Raw genomic sequence first — 19,151 nt, forward strand, 5'->3', positions numbered from 1 at the left:
CAAGCGCCATGCTCTACCAACTGAGCCATACATGACCACTTGATGGTTTAATGACTACCTCCTCTCTCTATCACACACATACAATTATTTGTAAGGTCCCTCAGTCGAGTAGTGAATTTCAAACACAGATTCAACCACAAAGACCAAGGAGGGTTTCCAGTGCCTCGCAAAGAAGGGCACCTATTGGTATATGGGTAAAAAATAAAAAAGCAGAAATTGAATATTCCTTTGAGCATGGTGAAGTTATTAATTACACTTTGGATGGTGTATCAATACACCCAGTCAATAGAAAGATACTCAGTTGCCGAAGAGGAAGGAAACAGCTCAGGGATTTCACCATAAGGCCAATGTTGACTTTAAAATAGTTACAGAGTTTAATGGCTGTGATAGGAGAAAATTGAAGATGGATCAACAACATTACAGTTACTCCACAATACTAACCTAATTGACAGAGTGAAAATAAGGAAGCCTGTACAGAAAACAAATATTCCAAAACAGGAACTAAAGTAAAACTGCAAAAAATGTGGCAAAGCAATTTACTTTTTGTCCTGAATACAAAGTGGTATGTTTGGGGAAAATCCAATACAACACATTACTGAGTACCACTCTCCATATTTTCAAGCATAGGGGTGGCTGCATCATGTTATGGGTTTGCTTGAAGTCAGTGATTGTTCCTGAACGGCAGAGTTACAGTTTTGACTTAAATCTACTTGAAAATCTATGACAAGACCTGAAAATGGTTGTCAAGCAATGATGAACAACCAATTTGACAGAGGGTGAAGAATTTTAAAAGAATAATGTGCAAATGTTGCACAATCCAGGTGTGGAAAGCTCTTAGAGATTTACCCAGAAAGACTCACGGCTGTAATCACTGCCAAAGGTGATTCTGCAAATGATTGACTCAGGGGTGTGAATACTTATGTAAACAAGATATTTATGTGGAATAAGTTAAGGGGTATACTGTATATATGTTTTATAGGTGAATCACAGCCCTTTTGAATGTTTACCAATTATGTGTGCCCTGTTAAATCTATTTATTTCTGATCATGACTGGTCTTTGTTTTAATTTGCCTAAATAATGGTAAGCAGGACTCGAGGGATTAACAAAGTATCAACCTAATATATATAAAAAAAGATAATCAATCACTGTGTTGCTCAAGCATTATAACAACATAGTAAGGCCAATGTTTTATAAACTAATGTCTAAATGATATATCCCATCACACCATATTTTAGGAGAAGCCACAAAATAAAGTAGCCCATTACCAGAGAAACCACCAAGGCATTTTTAGAAGTGAAATCTGTAACTGACATAAGATATTTGTAGCTTATTTATACTGTTTGTAATTCATGTGAGTAAGTTGCAGTATATATATCATGTTTCCCCTAATTTAACATTGGGCTACTCATTTCAGGTGGTATTTAAATGTATATTTCACCTACATTTCATAATTTGTGAGTCTTTGGGAGTAATGATGATCTATAGGCCACGGTGGACTATAACAATATGGGTCCGTCAGTCCTGCCCGTCTAGCAATACTTAGTGTGCCAAAATCAACTTGGTTTCTCAGCGACATAGGAAGTTGAGGATGTGTATTCCAGTTGCTACAAACCACAGACACAGTTCTTTGTTTGCCTCTGGGCAGTCTGTGAACAGGAATGTTACCAATGTTGCCAATTGACATCAGCAGTTATTGAAAAAGAAAATGGCACCTCACTATACTATACATTGATATGACTATAGTTAAAATAACATGCCTCCGTGCTTTCAAGAAACATTTGCACAACTTCCTCTGGGATTGGTTTGATGTCACTTGAGAGGGAAATTCTTGCATGAGATCATGCTATAAGGCCTCCCCCCTCTGACATAGCCTAAGGTCAATGATCTGCTACTCTGCTGCTCAAAGTCTAGCCTGCATTCACATCGCTTCCCATATCAGATTCAATCAATGTCCTGGGAATTGTAGAACATACTTAACACACAGTAATTGACAAGAGCTTTGTTCTGTTTCACTTTGTAACCATTGTCCAGTTAATTACATTATATTGTCATTTAAATGTAGTTAGTTACTGTGTTAGTAATGTTAATAGTGTTATTTATCCTCAATACACAATTCAGTGGAGGGGGTTTGATTTAATTCTAGACTGAGAAGTAGCGGGGATGGTGACCAAAGATGTCTGTCGGACTAAAAGCCTGGTCTGGCAGAGAGCCACGAGTTATTGGATGGAACATTATGTTCTTGTTAATTATAACAGTGACATAGCACAGGTGGAAATGACTAGGCTGACCAAACCCACAGGGATGTAACCAACACTGTGTACTGTGTTGGGGACGGAGTTTTCTTACAAGAATATATAACGCAATAACCTATTGCGTTAGGTTCAGATTAACTTGCTTATTTGATACTTCATGTGTGGCATTTTTACATCCTCAGTCATAACTCATTGCTTAACCCATTTGAAGTTGTCATCACTTTTGTGATTACTAAAAGCAGCTAGGACAGAGTGCTACTCAATATAATTGGTTTACATTGTATCACTAAGCTACATGTCATTCTGTAATTAGTGCATTTAGGTTTCTGAAAATGACAAGTATGGTATCATGTAATAGCTATGACTATTACTCATAATCCTCTGGCACTATTCCTATTACCCCATCCATCACAGTCAATGTCACTTAATATGTTGGAAAGTAAGTTAATCAGCATGGTCATATTCTGTTGCTCTACTAGAAAAATTCATAAGGACTTACATTTCGAATAAGTCATTTGTGTCTATTTCACAATATCGTGACTGGACTAGGTAAGATGCATAGACAATCAGCCTAATTCTATAATTTGTTTGTTTTATATCCCTCGGCTAAAAGGAGTCAAGCCAATGGATAGTCAGTCCAATGAAGTAAGTTCTTTATTGGCCCTGTCCGGGTTCTGTTTTAGCTATGCAATGCCTACTGCTGGTTTGGTTACCCAGTTGGAATGAAACTACGCCTATAGACAAATGTTGACATTGCACATTGCTCACCAGAATTCATTCCAAAAAAGAACTGTCATGCTCAGATAGTTTTGGGGGGTTTTGGTTGAAAAAAAGTTTTTCCCAACACAGCAGAAATGTATTTTTGAGTATGTGAAATTGTGAATCTAGATGTATTTATACAACAGTTATTACAGTGAGCTCATTTAACTTTAGTTGTCCATTCAATGTACACTACATGACCAAAAGTATTTGGACACCTGCTCATCGAACGTGTCATTACAAAATCACGGGCATTAATATGGAGTTGGTCCCCCGTTTAATGCTATAACAGCCTCCACTCTTCTGGGAAGGCTTTCCACTACATGTTGAAACATTGCTGAAGGGACTTGCTTCCATTCAGCCACAAGAGCATTAGTGAGGTCGGGCACTGATGTTGGGTGATTAGGCCTGGCTCACATTCCAATTAATTCTAAAGCTGTTCGATTGGGTTGATGCCAGGGCTCTGTGCGGCCAGTCAAGTTCTTCCACACCAATCTCAACAAGCCATTTCTTTATGGACCTTGCTTTGTGCACAGGGGCATTGTTATGCTGAAACAGGAAAGGGCCTTCTCAAAACTGTTGCCACAAAGTTGGAAGCACGTTATCATCTAAAATGTAATTGTATGCTGTAGAGTTAAGATTTCTCTTCACTTAACTAAGGGGACTAGCCCGAACCATGAAAACAGCCCCAGACCTTTATTCTTCAACCACCAAACTTTACAGTTCACACTATGCATTGGTGCAGGTAGTGTTTTCCTGGCATCCGCCAAACCCAGATTTGTCCGTCGGACTGCCAGATGGCAGATGAATAGTGATTCATCACTCCAGAGAACACGTTTCCACTGCTCCAGAATCCAATGGCGATGAGCTTTACACCACTCCAGCCGACGCTTGGCATTGCGCATGGTGATCTTAGGCTTGTGTGTGGCTGCTCGGCCATGGAACCCCATTTTATGATGCTCCTGACGTCTTGTGCTGACATTGCTTCCAAAGGCAGTTTGGAACTCAGTAGTGAGTTTTGCAACTGAGGACAGACTAATTTTACCCGCTACGCACTTCTGCACTCGGCTGTCCCATTCTGTGAGCTTGTTTGGCCTATCACTTGGCAGCTGAGCCGTTGTTGCTCCTAGACATTTCCACTTCACAACAACAGCACTTACAGTTGAACAGGGCAGTTTTTGACAAGCTGATTTGTTGGAAAGGTGGCATCCTATGACGGTGCCACGTTGAAAGTCACTGAGATCTTCAGTAAGGCCATTCTACTGCCAATGTTTGTCTATGAAGATTGTATGGCTGTGTGCTCGATTTTATACACCTGTCAGCAATGGGTGCGTCTGAAATAGCCGAATCCACTAATTTCAAGGGGTGTCCACATACATTTGTATATATAGTGTATGTTTTTGTTGACTTTTTAAGGAATTCTTGTTATTACGGTATTCTTGCTGAACTATTCCTTTGTTATCGTCAGCAACAACAGATGTTTAGAAAATAATATAGCCTACGTATTCTTCTCCAGAATTCAATGCCAATATTATCAGAAAGTGTGTGTGTGTGTGTGTGTGTGTGTGTGTGTGTGTGTGTGTGTGTGTGTGTGTGTGTGTGTGTGTGTGTGTGTGTGTGTGTGTGTGTGTGTGTGTGTGTGTGTGTGAGAGTGTGTGAGAGTGTGTGAGAGTACAGTAACTGTAAGCACGAGGACGGGTTCATGCAAGGATACCAAGTCATCAGGAAGTGAAACAGAACAGAATGTGCTGTACTAATCTGATTGAAAAACACTGTGCCCTGAGTGGTCGGAAGAAAAAAATATGTTTTATTTCAGCAGGCTAAAAGAGAATACTGTGTCACAGGGGAAGAAGAGAAACAACAATAACAAAACAAAAAAGTTTAACCACAGACACAGTGGGTTTGCCCATAGGTGAGAGAAAAGCTGCCTAGTACACTCAAACATGCACACAGAATGAAAATAAAGCTGCGCAACATCATGCTCTTTATTTGTTGAAGAGCCATCTGTGCTACAGAACCTCATCAGTTTAATTTCCTGTCCTAATCCTTTTTAGCTGTGGACTTTTGTCCTACAGAGGTCAGAGGGGGTGATAGCTGAGGAACATGGAAGTCATCTGGCTGAACCGTACTGCACTCTAATTCATACATTCCGTTAGCTATTGTGTCAGAGCTTAGAACTGTAGGCCAGAGTCAATGTCTAAGCCCTGTTTTTTGAATGAATAGGTCAAGGCCAAGCACAGTGTGGTATAAATAGGGTAGATGGAAGGAGCTGGCTGTGGGAGGAGGATGAGTCAAAATAAGAAAATAAGGGATATATGTTAATTGCATTTGGAAAGTATTCAGACCCCTTGACTTTTTCCACATTTTGTTACATTACAGAATTACTCTAAAATAGATTTTAAAAAAAAGATGTATCATCAAGCTACACACAATACCCCATGACAAAGCAAAAACATTTTACCTTATTTAGTATATAAGATTTCAGACCCTTTGCTATGAGACTCGAAATTCAGCTCAGGTGCATCCTGTTTCCATTGATCATCCTTGAGATGTTTCTACAACTTTATTGGAGTCCACCTGTGGTAAATTCAATTGATTGAACATGATTTGGAAAGGCACACACCTGCCTATATAAGGTCCCACAGTTGACAGTGCACTCAGAGCAAAAACCAAACCAAGAGCTCCGAGACAGGATTGTGTCGAGGCTCTTATCTGGGGAAGGGTACCAAAACATTTCTTCAGCATTGAAGGTCCCCAAGAACACAGTGGCCTCCATCATTCTTAAATGGAAGAGGTTTGGAACCACCAAGACTCTCCCTAGAGCTGGCCGCCCGGCCAAACTGAGCAATCGGGGAAGCAGGGCCTTGGTCAGGGAGAACCTTCCAGAAGGACAAACGTCTCTGCTGCACTCCACCAATCAGACCTTTATGGTAGAGTGGCCAGACGGAAGCCACTCCTCAGTAAAAGGCACATGACAGCCCGCTTGGAGTTTGCCAAAAGGCACCTAAAGGACTCTCAGACCATGAAAAACAAGATGCTCTAGTCTGATGAAACCAAGACTGAAGTCTTTGGCCTGAATACCAAGAATCACATCTGGACGAAACCTGGCACCATCCCTAAGGTGAAGCATGGTGGTGGCAGCATCATGCTGTGGGTATGTTTTTCAGTGGCAGGGACTGGGAGATTCATTAGGATGGAGCCAAATGTATTTTACATTATTTTAATTTAACCTTTATTTAGGGAAAGTACAGAGAGATCCTTGATGAAAACCTGCTCCAGAGCACTCAGGACCTCAGGCTGGGGGCAAAGGTTAACCTTCCAACAGGACAATGACCCTAAGCACGCAGCCAAGACAACGCAGGAGTGGCTTCCGGACAAGTCTCTGAATGTCCTTGAGTGGCCCAGCCAGAGCCCAGACTTGAACCCGATCCAACATCTCTGGAGAGACCTGAAAATAGGTATGCAGCAACGTTCCCCATCCAACCTGACAGGGCTTGAGAGGATCTGCAGAGAAGAATGTGAGAAAGTCCCCAAATACATGTGTGCCAAGCTTGTAGCGTCATACCCAAGAAGACTTGAGGATGTAATCACTGGCACAGGTGCTTCAACAAAGTACTGGGTAAAGCGTCTGAATACTTGTGTCAACGTGATATTTAAAAAATATATATTTGGAATACATTTGCAAAAATGTTTAAAAAAAGAAAGTTTTTGCTTTGTCATTATAGGGTATTGAGTGTAGATTGATGAGGATTTTTTTTACATCCATTTTAGAATAAGGCTGTAACGTAACAAAATGTGGAAAAAGTCAAGGGGTCTGAATACTTTCCAAAAGCACTGTAGATATTGATATTGGTACCTACCTATCCACCACTGGTTAGCACTTCATGCTACACTGTAAAAATGAAGTGTTTTCTAACATTAAACTAGTGGCAACTGAGCTGCATACCTTAAAGGAGACGAAACCTTAACTTTGCTGGAGTTTTGAAATACATGGTTGTGAGGGCATTGTGACAGATTTAAACATTCATCCTGAGGTGTTCTGAAACATGTCATGGTGTGTTATAACATCACATAAGAGTTGTGGAACACCTTGCCAGAAGCTGGGAACCCTGACCCAGAAAAGGTTGAAAACACTGGTGTTTGGATTCCTGTGTAGTGCAGAATTAGATCGCTTCTCTTTTGGTGTTGTTTCCCCGCTCTAAAGCTTGAAAACACTGATGGTGTTTCGAATCCCGTCAAGTGTATAATTAAATCCCTTCTTCTGGAGTTTCCAAATACTGTAAATGAGAGTCTCTCGTCTTATTGTGTATTCCCTGCTCTTATATGGTGTTTATAAACTCCTCATCAGTAATTCCAAAAGGTCATATGGACAGCATTATGCTCAAACAAAGGATCCAAGAATTTTGTTGTTGTGAAAATACAAATTACTAAGTTTGTCCAGGATAATAATTAATGAGTACAAAATTACTTTTTCAAATACTTTATCTTTTATTATCAAATTATCAAATGACAAAACATTAAAATGTCTTAAACATTTTTAGATTGATAAAGACAGTTCAAAGATCTGTAAGGCATTTATCATATTCTTCAAGATCAACAGAAATGTGGCATTATATTTCACATTCATGGAAAAAATGCAGGCAATGACTGCTGTTGGAAGTAGCACTCATACAAAACTTGTAAAAAAACTTCAGCCCAGGGCTCAATACGACCCACCAGTCATCCATTGTGCTAATGACCTGACCTGAGTCTTTATATTCTGATGGTACACAGCATGGAAGATTGCTTAGATCAATTGAATAACAGACAGTACAGTTGCGCCGTGACCGGGAGACCCATGGGGCGGCGCACAATTTGGCCCATCGTCGTCCGGGTTAGGGCAGGGTTTGGCCTGCAGGGATGTCCTTGTCCCATCGCGCACTAACGACTCCTTTGGTGGGCCAGGCTCAGTGCATGCTAACACGGTCGCCAGGTGTACGGTGTTTCCTCCGACACATTGGTGTGGCTGGCTTTTGGGTTAAGTGGGCATTGTGTCAAGAAGCAGTGCGGCTTGGTTGGGTTGTGTTTCGGAGGACACACGGCTCTCGACCTTCGCCTCTCCCGAGTCCGGACGGGAGTTGCAGCGATGAGACAAGACTGTAACTACTAATTAGATACCACGAAATTGGGGAGAAAAAGGGGTTTGAAAAAATAAACAATAAAACGTACTCATCTCAGGTCTGCATCGGGCCCAATGTGATCAGTGTAACAAGGGTAGTTCTGCACAATGGTTTACTCCTGAAGACTGGGAGTGTTTTGACAAGCAACAGACCTGGGTTCACATCCACCTTCTCACATGAATACCAGTCACCTTATACATGTTACCTCTGCTATAATTTACATAGCCCTAAACATTTTGATTGTAACATTATTTATAATCTCACAAAGTTGCCTGGCAACAGCAGGTCTATAATTAGTGCCAAAGTCTCCCATAGGAAAAGTATTCATTTCCCAGTGTCTTCTTAAAATGTTAATTAAAATCTTACCAGGAAATTCAATTTATATTTATAATCAATATTTATGCTGTAAACTCTTTAATTTAGAAACATTTGATTATATGAGAGACACAGTCTGCAAAAACATTTTGTGCTTGGATGCTACCTTTTACATGCACTGAAACACAAAAAGGTGTTTTTACATCACTCTGTTAAAAACACAACTATTCAGATTGAAGAACCGCTTTGGGTGGCTCAGAATACTTCCATTCTGTTTTGAAATATATTCACTATATAATAGCACTTACGTTGGGTTTACATTCAAACACCCTCCAAACACCAGATCTCAGCTTAGGTGCCCTACTTTCATGTTTTTTCTACACAGTGATGGTGTTTTGAGTCTTTCTATTTTAACAGTGTAGGTCTACCAGGGGGTTTGAAGTTTGAAGTTTTTATTGTCACGGGCACAAGTACAAGTACAATGCCTTTCTTGCTTGCTCTTTCCCAACAATGCAGTAATCAATATCAGTGGTACTATAAAAAAATAAATACATAAGTCAAGTAGAACAAAAACACACGAGAAAAAGTGCCAATACCATATTTATAATGTGCAGGGATACTGGAGTGGTAGGTTTAGATATGTATAGGGGTAAGCTGACTAAGCATTAGGATACTGTATATGATAAACAGAGTAGCAGCAGAGTATTTGATGATTGTATGTGAGTGTGTGTGCATGTGTGTAGAGTCAGTATGAATGTGTGTGCGTGATGTGTGTGTGTGAGCAAATTAAGTGTGTGTGTGCGAGTGTGAGTGTGTTGGAGTGTCAGTACGAGTGAGTCTAATTGAGTGTGTAGAGTGTGCATAGAGTCAGTGCAAAAAAAAAAAATGTTTTATAGAAGGATAAGTGCAGATTGTCTGTGTAGCCATTTTGTTGGCTATTTAAGAGTCTTATGGCTTGGGTATACAAGCTGTTCAAGAACATGTTGGTGTCAGGCTTGGAGCTCCGGTTCCGCTTGCCGTGCAGAAACAGAGAGAACAGTCAATGGCCTGGGTGGCTAGAGTCTTCAACAATTTCCCGGGCCTGATATAGAGGTCCTGGATGGCAGGGAGCTCGTCCCAAGTGATGTACTGGGCTGTCCGCACCACCCTCTGTAGCGCCATGCAATCGAGGTCAATGCAGTTGCCATACCAAGCAGTGATGCAGCCAGTCAAAATGCTCTCAATGGTGCAGCTGTAGAACTCTTTTCAACCTCCAGAGGGGAAGATGTTGTGCCATCTTCACGAATGTTTGCGTGTGTGTGGACCATTTTATGTCCTTAGTGATTTGGACACTGAGGAACATGAAGCTCTTGATACACTGATTGGTGAAGTAGCGAATCTTCACTGTGGAGATAATGTCTGCGATGTATTTTGTAATGAAGCCGGTGACACGGAGTGGTCCACAATCAGCACCTTGGTCTGAGGGAGACGTTGTTGTCCTGGCACCACACTGCCAGGTCACTGACATCCTCCCTGTAGGCGGTGCCATCGTCACCGGTGATCAGGCCTACCACCGTTGCATCGTCAGCAAACTTGAAGATGGTGTTGGAGTCGTGCGTGGCCACGCAGTCGTGGGGGAACAGCGAGTGCAGGAGGGGACAAAGCACATACCCCTGTGGGGCACCCGTGTTGAGGGTCAGCAAGGCAGAGATGATGCTGCCTACCCTCACCACCTGGGGTCCGCCAAGTCCAGGATCCAGTTGCAGAGGGAGGTGTTCAGTCCAGGGTCCCAAGCTTGTTGACGTGTTGAACACTGAGCTGTAGTCAATGAACAGCATTCTCACATAGGTATTCCTCTTATCTAGGTGGGTGAGGACAGAGTAGAGTACAATTGAGATTGTGTCATCTAGGGATCTGTTGGGGTGGTATGCAAATTGTAATGGGTCTAGCGTGTCTGGGATGATGGAGTTGATGTGTGCCATAACTAGCCTTTCAAAGCAAATCAAATCCATTTTTATTGGTCACATACACATATTTAGCAGATGTTATTGTGGGTGTAGCGAAATGCTTGTAAAAGTTGCTTGGGAGTTAGAAGCAGAGCTGCCATATCTGTCGGCTCCATTTTACTTGATGATTACAGATGTGAGTGCTACAGGGCAGTAGTCATTGTGGCAGGTGGCCTTAGGAAGGATGGTGGTCATCGTGAAACATGTGGGGATTACAGACTGGGACAAGGAGAGGATGCAAATGACCGTGAATATGCCTGCCAGCTGTTCTGCACCTGCTCTGAGAACGCACCCTGGAATTCCGTCCAGCCCGCAGCGTTACGAGTGTTGACCTGATTAAAAACCTTAGTCACGTCGGCCTCAGAGAGCAAGATCACGCAGTCCCCTGGGTCAGCGGGGTCGCTCATGCACAGCTAGGTGTTGTTTTTGTCCAAGCGTACATAACATGCATTGAGTTCATCTGGTAGAGAGGCATCGTTGGGCAGATCATGGCTGGGTCTTCCTTAGTAATCGGTAATGGACTGGACTCCACCTTGTTCCTATATTGTCCCTTTACTTGTTTGATGGCTCTGCAGACGTCGTAGCAGGACTTCTTGTTCGTGTCCTCAGCCGTTACTTCAGGGTTGGCTACGATAGCCCTGTGAGTGGTAGCCCTGTCCTTTTGTTTAGTGCTTTTGATTGGGGAAGTAGCGAATCTTCACTGTGGAGATAATGTCTGCGATGTATTTTGTAATGAAGCCGGTGACACGGAGGTGGTTAGCGAAGTTCTATCTAATACCACACCCCCTCGGGCCTTATTGCTTAATTATAGACTTGGTGGTTAGAGTCCTGAATGCTGATTGGCTGGCAACGTTGGTAAACAATTTATTATAGCAATAAGGCACCTCGGGGGTTTGTGATATATGGACAATATACCATGGCTAAGGGCTGTGTCCAGGCACTCCGCGTTGCGTGGTACATAAGAACAGCCCTTAGCCGTGGTACAGTATATTGGCCATATACCACTCCTCCTCTTCCCGTTTTGCTTAATTATACACCATGCTGGATAAACTATATATTACGTACCCTGCAATGTATGCTTAAGAAGAACCATTGTATAAATAAATACATGTTATTTAGGTATCTGGTCTCGACACAGCTCTTTTTTTTAAAAGAAAAACATACTTGGTCAGGTAGTCGTAATACTCCACTCCAGTAGATGGCGATGGGCCACCGGTAAAGCACTTTACTGACCCCGAGCTGGCTAGATTATTTATTTCATTTCAACGCCATTTTCGAACACGGTGTGAAGACTGCTGCTCGCTGGTAAGATTCGTCTGAGCCGTGTTGGGAGACTTTGGCGCAGATATAACGGGTACAATTGTGATTAATGGATGTGGGAATGAAAGCCGTTTACGATTTAACAACATCATGCACTGTAAAATTGTTTCGCTTTAGTCGAATAGTTCGATTGAACCGTCAACAAAAGCCAGCATCTTGCTAAGCTAACCGCGATGCTCCTCCACGGCTAATATTAGCTAATGGAAGCTAACAATGAGCAGCACTGCCAGATTAATACAATACATGTTTTTGCTGTCTAATTTATGAATGCATTTATTCATGCACTTGTTACTTATATGTAACTAACTAGCGAACGTATTAAGCTCCATTTAAACAATCGCGTTGTTGGTAGCTAACTAAGCACGTTAACTTGCTAGCTAACAATATAGTTAACTAATCAATGCTAATCAAGTCTCCCTCCTTTCTTCCAGATTGATATTTTTTGTCAACCCTTCAACGGAAACAAGGATCATTCGAGATGGGAGGTAATTACCTAACGTGATATGCACCCAGCGTCTTTTCCGGTCTCATTTCTTATATGTAAAAAATAAAAAACTATTAGCTTGGTTAGGGGCGTTTGGCCACATAACACAGCGTTGTCACAAATTACGTCGATAGGAGTGATGTGATTTGTGTAATTCTAATGAATGTAATTGTGAATGACTGGATGTGATACTTATGGTATCATATTTTCCTCTTTCCTTTCACTCATAGAACCTGCTCATCTCAGAGATTGTCCTCTTGATTGTAAGGTATATGTTGGGAACTTGGGCAACAGTGGAAACAAGACTGAGTTGGAGAGGGCGTTTGGGTACTATGGCCCTCTGCGTAGTGTGTGGGTGGCGAGGAACCCCCCAGGCTTTGCCTTTGTTGAGTTTGAGGACCCCAGAGATGCAACTGATGCTGTGAGAGAATTGGATGGGCGGTAAGCCACTACTTAAATACATTGTCCACCAAGAATGGGAAATTCAGTTCATCACTTGAGCAAAACAGTAAGTCATATGCCATATTCCAGTCTAACTAGTATGCTTCTGCAATTACTTTGTGAACAGGACTCTGTCTGGCTGCAGAGTGAGAGTTGAGTTGTCCAATGGTGAGAAACGCACGAGGAGCCGCGGACCTCCCCCCTCCTGGAGCCGTCGCCCTGGACGTGATGACTACAGCAGCAGGCGCCGTGGGAGCCCGCCTGTCAGACGCCGGTATGATACATCACCTTTCACCTAGATTTATTCTCACTTATCTTTAACATGTAGGCCAACAAGTGTTTATAACCTACCTACCTTGCCAGTCAACCCCACACCCTCCCTTCCATCCCTTCCAACTGTATCATATGTCCTATCATTTCAATTTAGTGGGCTGGATTTGGCAGGTAGACACACACACCTGCACTGTCTGTAGGTTGGTTAGTGCTGTGATACTTTATAACATTTTTACTATGGACACAATCAGAGCTGGGAAAGGATCATTTACTCATCTGAGGGATTGGGTCCTTTTTTCAGGTCAAAATTTAGGTGATTTCGAAAGGTTTAATTCAGGCATCATTTCTTGATCTGGGCAATACATTTTTTTAAGGTAAATTCTTTAAGATAATAAACATTTATCACCCATCAAATTTCGGAAAAAGGGGGCACTTGTTTGATCATTTAATTGCTATCTGGATGTCAGTTTTGTTTCATTTTCTCAGTTTCGTTTTTTGCCATCGATCTATATTAATAAAAATGAACCCCGTTGCAGAGTCATCACCATGCCTCTTCTCACCACCCTCTGAGACAGTCAGTCAACTAGTCCTCTTACAGCATCATGTGACCACTGACCAGCGCCAGCACTGTGCCCCACCCAATCAGCTTCGCTGGTGCCGTGTCACATGACCCAGGCATGGCCAGTCGTCATGTTCCGCTCCAGCCTATTGGTTCCTGAGCATGCAGCTCTCAGCTTCCTCCTCCTCCTCCAACCTTAACCCAATCGTCAGCGTCGCAGCCCACCTCACAATTCTGACCTGTCAGCGATTTAACTACTTTCCCCAATTATCAACACAACTACCTACAAGCAGCACAGCAGGCCCCGGCTAACCACACAAAGACAGGGAAAATCTACATCTACTGTACCCCCTCCAGCCAACCAACTCCATAACTCCAACATTTGCAACATGTGGCAAATCCTCTCTGCAAATTCTACCTCCCTCGCCATCAGTCTGGCTTCCTTGCGTCATTTCTATCTTGTGTCCAAACCCCCAAAAATAGTAAGTTGCTTTTCTCCTGCTTTTTGTAGTGTCATGCTTACCACAGGTTTGGTTTAACAGCTGCTTGACAATATGCAATTGGCAGTCATAGAAATTGTGGCTTGAATTTAGTTTCAAACATCAACTTGAGAGTACAATTATTATCATTTAGGATCTCCCTCTCATAGATTACAAATAAAAAGCTTTTGTCCTGAAACTCAAAAGTTGTGGGGTCTTGGAGCTGCCTTGGTTAGCATTTAACTGTGTATTACGATTTTATGAGGTCCAATATTGGTAGTGTTTTAAGAAATGTGCCCTTTGTACGTTTGTACAACAAACAGTACAGGTATGTAGCTTTTAAGTCTGCATACTTGTATTTTATAGCTTCTAATTCATTGTCTCACTTTGTTTATATGCTTGTGTTCATTTAAACTTCCCCGTTCTCCTGAGTTTATAAGAGGTCTCATTTTGACCTTAGTTGGTTGTCCAGGCATTCTGTCCTCTAGCAGGGGTGCAGAGGATCCCCTGATCTGTTCTGTCTGCAGAAAGGAAGGCTGTGTGTGGTATTGTGTACTGATTGGAATGATGCTTCTTCAGGAATAAGGAATGTCATGTTTGACAGGTGTTATTGATGCAATAATACCCTGTATTAAAACTGTTTTTCCTTCTCCGTCCAGCTCTCCTAGGAGGAGGAGCTTCAGCCGCAGTCGCAGCAGGTGAGCCTAAATGCCTCTACCTTAACAGTTCTGTGGTAGCTATCTAACTAGTAGGGATGTAAAGGTTCACCAATCTGCATTGGTCCCTGGTTTTAAAAAGTTTAAAATACAAGTTCATATTACATTCTTTCTACCTTCCGAAAATACCTCATCTTTTGTAACTGACCACTAAGAGTCATCACCAGTCCTCTCCTTTAGTGGCAAACTGCATGTAACTGTTGCCAGTCATTTATATTTTTTATATTTTTCGCCTTTATTTAGCCAGGTAGGCTAGTTGAGAACAAGTTCTCATTTGCAACTGCGACCTGGCCGAGGTAAAGCATAGCAATTCGACACATACAACAACAGAGTTACACATGGAATAATCAAAACATAGTCAATAATACAGTAGAACAAAAGAAAACAGTCTATATACAGTGAGTACAAATGAGGTAAGTTAAGGCAATAAATAGGCCATGGTGGCGAAGTAATTACAATTATAGTAAATAAACACTGGAATGGTATATCTGCAGAAGATGAATGTGCAAGTAGAGATACTGGGGTAAAACGGAGCAAGATAAATAAATACAGTATGGGGATGTGGTAGATAGATGGGCTGTTTACAGATGGGCTATGTGCAGTGATCTGTGAGCAGCTCTGACAGCTGGTGCTTAAAGCTAGTGAGGGAGATATGAGTCTCCAGCTTCAGAGATTTTTGCAGTTCGTTCCAGTCATTGGCAGCAGAGAACTGGAAGGAAAGGCGACCAAATGAGGAATTTTGCATGTCATTTTGCATACCGAACAACACCAGGCAATATTTGTAGCCTAGTCAAACTGCACTGTGCCCAGCTTTGCGTGCTGACCAACATGAGTTAATCGGCCTGTTCCTGATCGTGCACATCTGCTCGGCACCTTCAGCATTCAAATGCTAAAATGGCTTGCGTGATATTAGGCTTTATTAGTTGAGTGAGAACCTCTGCAGTTTGCTAGGTTGTTATCTCTGCAAATGTTAAATGGTGGTTTACTGGAATAAACACTTATCTGGCTATACCTGCTGAGCAGGGCTTACTATAGATTTCATTTTGATTGTTCAAGTTCACCAACAGCAATGGTTTTGGTTTAAAAACATTTTTACATCTTAACATTAAGTTCCCTATTTGGGGGACTTTGAGCGGTTCTGGGCTGGGCGTTTTGGTGTTACAAAGCGCTTTATGAATGTTGTCGGTCCCGTGTCTTATAGTGCAAGAAAGCCCCATCTCTCCCACTCCTGCTCTACCAGCGGGGCTGACCTGAAGTGTCAGGTTTCAGAAGCTACATTTGCTGAGTGACTTGTCACATTTCTGTGCCTATCTAGACAAAGGAATTATTTCCTGTCTAATAGTGTTGCACAGTATACCAGTTATATCACGGTACCAAAACAACATGATACTTATGATACCAACATTTTACAATACCGTAGTACCGTTTCATATGTTACTACAAAAATGTTCGTCCCCACAAATCTAAAGAACCCACTGCCACCTGTTTATACATGGTTCAGACATTGTCGATACTAATTGATGCTCTATAGTTTTAAGTGACCATTGTTCAAATGTAATATTTCTGATAGTCTGAATACACGTGAGTACATTGGAAACGCGCTCTAATTCACTTGTTCTTCTCTAGGTCTCTGTCACGAGACCGAAGAAGAGATAGGTCTATCTCCAGAGACAGGAACCATAAACCTTCAAGATCCTTCTCAAGGTCCCGGAGGTAAGTGTGTGTTCATGATGTTAATAGCATCTGTTTTTTGCCTTTGTGTATGCACAGGCGTCTTCCTATATGGACATGTACAGTGGGGTTATTGACACCCTTGATGAAGATGCACAAAAATGACTGTATAAAATACATAATTTTGAAACACTATGCGCTAACATTGTTGTAAATTAAATTAATACAATTGTGCATAAGTAGATTTTGTTTAACAATTAAGAAAAAAGATATGGGTCAATCATCGACACCCCTGTGAGGATGATGCCACTGAGCCTTTTTCAGAAATGTTTTATGAGTTGGTAAACACATTAGAAGGAATCTTAGACCATTCCTACATACAGAGTCCTTCCAGATCGTTTGTCAGCTCTTATGGATTGCACTCTGCAATTCAAACTACAGGTTTTCAATGGGTTTCAAGTCCGGAGACCGAGATGGCCATTCAAAAACATCATGAACTTTACCCAGTACCAGGACATTTTAGCCAAAAACCCAATGTGTTTGAATAAAATTATCTATATGCACTGAGCTTGTTTGATGCTTAAAGCGCACTGTTGGATGAAATAATTAAGACTCACAATTACTTGAGGGAGCCCAATGGCCACACGGTGTAAAAAAAATATTAAAATAACAGTGAGTGTCTGTGACTGGCGAACGTCACAGGCACTCAAACAGGTAGCACAGTGTTGTCCGTGATGAAGCTGCAACATAATTAGAGCAAGTTCATTTCTTTCTTGTTTCTGACCGAAAAGTTATTTTACCCAAATAGCTCATTTGTTTATGAAAAATATTCCATATTCCCTTGCTCGCTTTACGTGAAATATGTATGCGTTGCATGCACGTCACCAATAGGGCCTCGCCTATAGCATATCATCACATCAATAAATGAGTTATAAAGTCCGAACACCGTAACATGTAACAGCAAAATGGATGCGGGGGACGTGGGAAACTAGAAACGTGAATGTTTACTGGTTGCTCAGGAGGGAAAGAGTAAGTTGGAGGTAGGAAAGACATTTGACTTAGTTGTAGAAACTACTGGAAATCAAGAAAAAATTGGGTAGAGGAGCAAGTGCTGCGTGTGTATTGTTTGCCAAACAGGTGCTGTTAGATTAAGCTATCTGTTTTTTTTCTGACAATTTGTAAACGTGGTAATAACATTAAATGGATGATAAATGTACCAGTCTGTTCTAACAAGAAAATAAAATGTAAGAAGTGTGTGTGTATTTTTCTTAAAGCCTTTATCACAGCAGCAACTAAAAACAGTTGTGTGAATTGCGGTTTATTTATTGTTTAGGCTAATTATCCAAAGCTCCCTTTTTATTTCATTTTAAAGCAAATGCTTGATTGCATTTCAAAGCATGAATGGCTCGTGATGAAATTAACGAATAAATGATTGCTATATAGGCCTATATATCGAAATATAGGCCTAAGTACGTTACTGTATTAAGACTAAACAGGATGCACTCTTAGGCCTACAACTCCATGGTGGTTATACAGGGCCACTACTAACAGTTAGGCTATTGATTATGGACCTAATTAAGTTGGTGTCTTCTCTCCTCAATTTTCTTAGACAATTAAGGCACGGGTTGTTTCCTTGTCTTTTTACTCCACTGCTGCCTCCGCTGCATTGTTCAACACCAACGTGCTGGTTAACCTCGCTATTATGCACATAGCAACAAAAAATCTATTTGACTGCTCAACTACAGAAATCTGTCGACCAGCAGTTTTTGACCAAACAATCGCCAAGTCGACTAAATTGGGTCAGCCCTAGTATGCACACTACTGGACGTCGCTCTGGATAAGAGAATCTAAATGTCTTTACGCAGTCATTTTTGCTCGTCTTTATCAAGGGTGTCAATAATTTTGGGCCCCACTGTATTTGTAGGGCTATGGGCATTGGATTGTAGTGCAAGTTATCATTTGTTTCTGACAGATCCTCGTTTTTTTCCCCCAGCCGCTCTAGGACCGCGGAGAGAAAGTGAGTGACAGTCTGAAGTCTAAGTCCAACCCCGAGGATGTCTCTTGTATTGAATCAGGTTTTGGATGAGTGCGTTTCCTTTTTAAATAATCTTTTAGATTTGTTTTTTCTTTCTTCCTTTTTATGAAGTGAAACGACCGTGTCTGTCAATCTTTGAAACAATTCCGTCTTTGCAAACTGTATCATTCACAAATTACTGTCTTTATTTTACCAAATGTGTCCTGTTTTAATTTGTTTAAATTACGTGACGCATTGTCCAATGAGTTAAAGGATTAATTTAGAAAATGTTTTCAGTCCACTTGGCAATTATTTCCCCCATAAATTCTGAAGTAAATACTTCATACAGGAAGTAGCTGTCACACTGCATGTTGAATAGAATGTGGTAACTCAACTACTTTGTATTTGTTTCTGTTAAACTGTTTGAAGTGATTGAATTAAACATTTGGTAACAGGTTTCCCTGGGCATAACTTTTTGGATTGTTTTGAGTTATGTTTCATTTACTTTTGATTGTGACTCACTGAATGCTAGGTTCTTGGATGGGAGATGGAAGGATAGGTGTGTAAATCAAAGCTTAGTCATTCAATTGTTCTTAAGATGGAAATTTGTGTGACTCAGGTTGAAAATCTGAGTCACAGATTGAATGATTTGGGTAACTCCATCTGCATTGCAAATGTATACCTTTTCGATTTATTCTAAGTTGAATAACTTGCAATCCCTTA

The 19,151-nt window shown here is 41.3% G+C and overlaps 1 protein-coding gene across 2 annotated transcripts; it reads left to right on the forward strand.

Moving 5' to 3' along the window:
• The first annotated feature begins 11,679 nt into the window (after positions 1-11,679).
• Positions 11,680-18,886, forward strand: LOC106565348 (serine/arginine-rich splicing factor 3). 2 transcript variants are annotated; one of them, XM_014132347.3, is made up of 7 exons: positions 11,680-11,776; positions 12,223-12,276; positions 12,506-12,716; positions 12,844-12,990; positions 14,687-14,725; positions 16,370-16,456; positions 18,408-18,886. In XM_014132347.3, the coding sequence occupies exons 2-7, from the start codon at positions 12,270-12,272 to the stop codon at positions 18,433-18,435; spliced, it is 519 nt and encodes a 172-aa protein (XP_013987822.1). In that variant the 5' UTR covers positions 11,680-11,776; positions 12,223-12,269; the 3' UTR covers positions 18,436-18,886. The 2 variants fall into 2 exon arrangements, with proteins under 2 accessions (XP_013987822.1, XP_013987824.1); XM_014132349.3 differs by having other exon boundaries at positions 11,722-11,825.
• Positions 18,887-19,151: the final 265 nt, after the last annotated feature.

Source organism: Salmo salar, chromosome 12 (genome assembly GCF_965601325.2).
Source record: "Salmo salar chromosome 12, fSalSal1, whole genome shotgun sequence".
Lineage (NCBI taxonomy): Eukaryota > Metazoa > Chordata > Actinopteri > Salmoniformes > Salmonidae > Salmo > Salmo salar.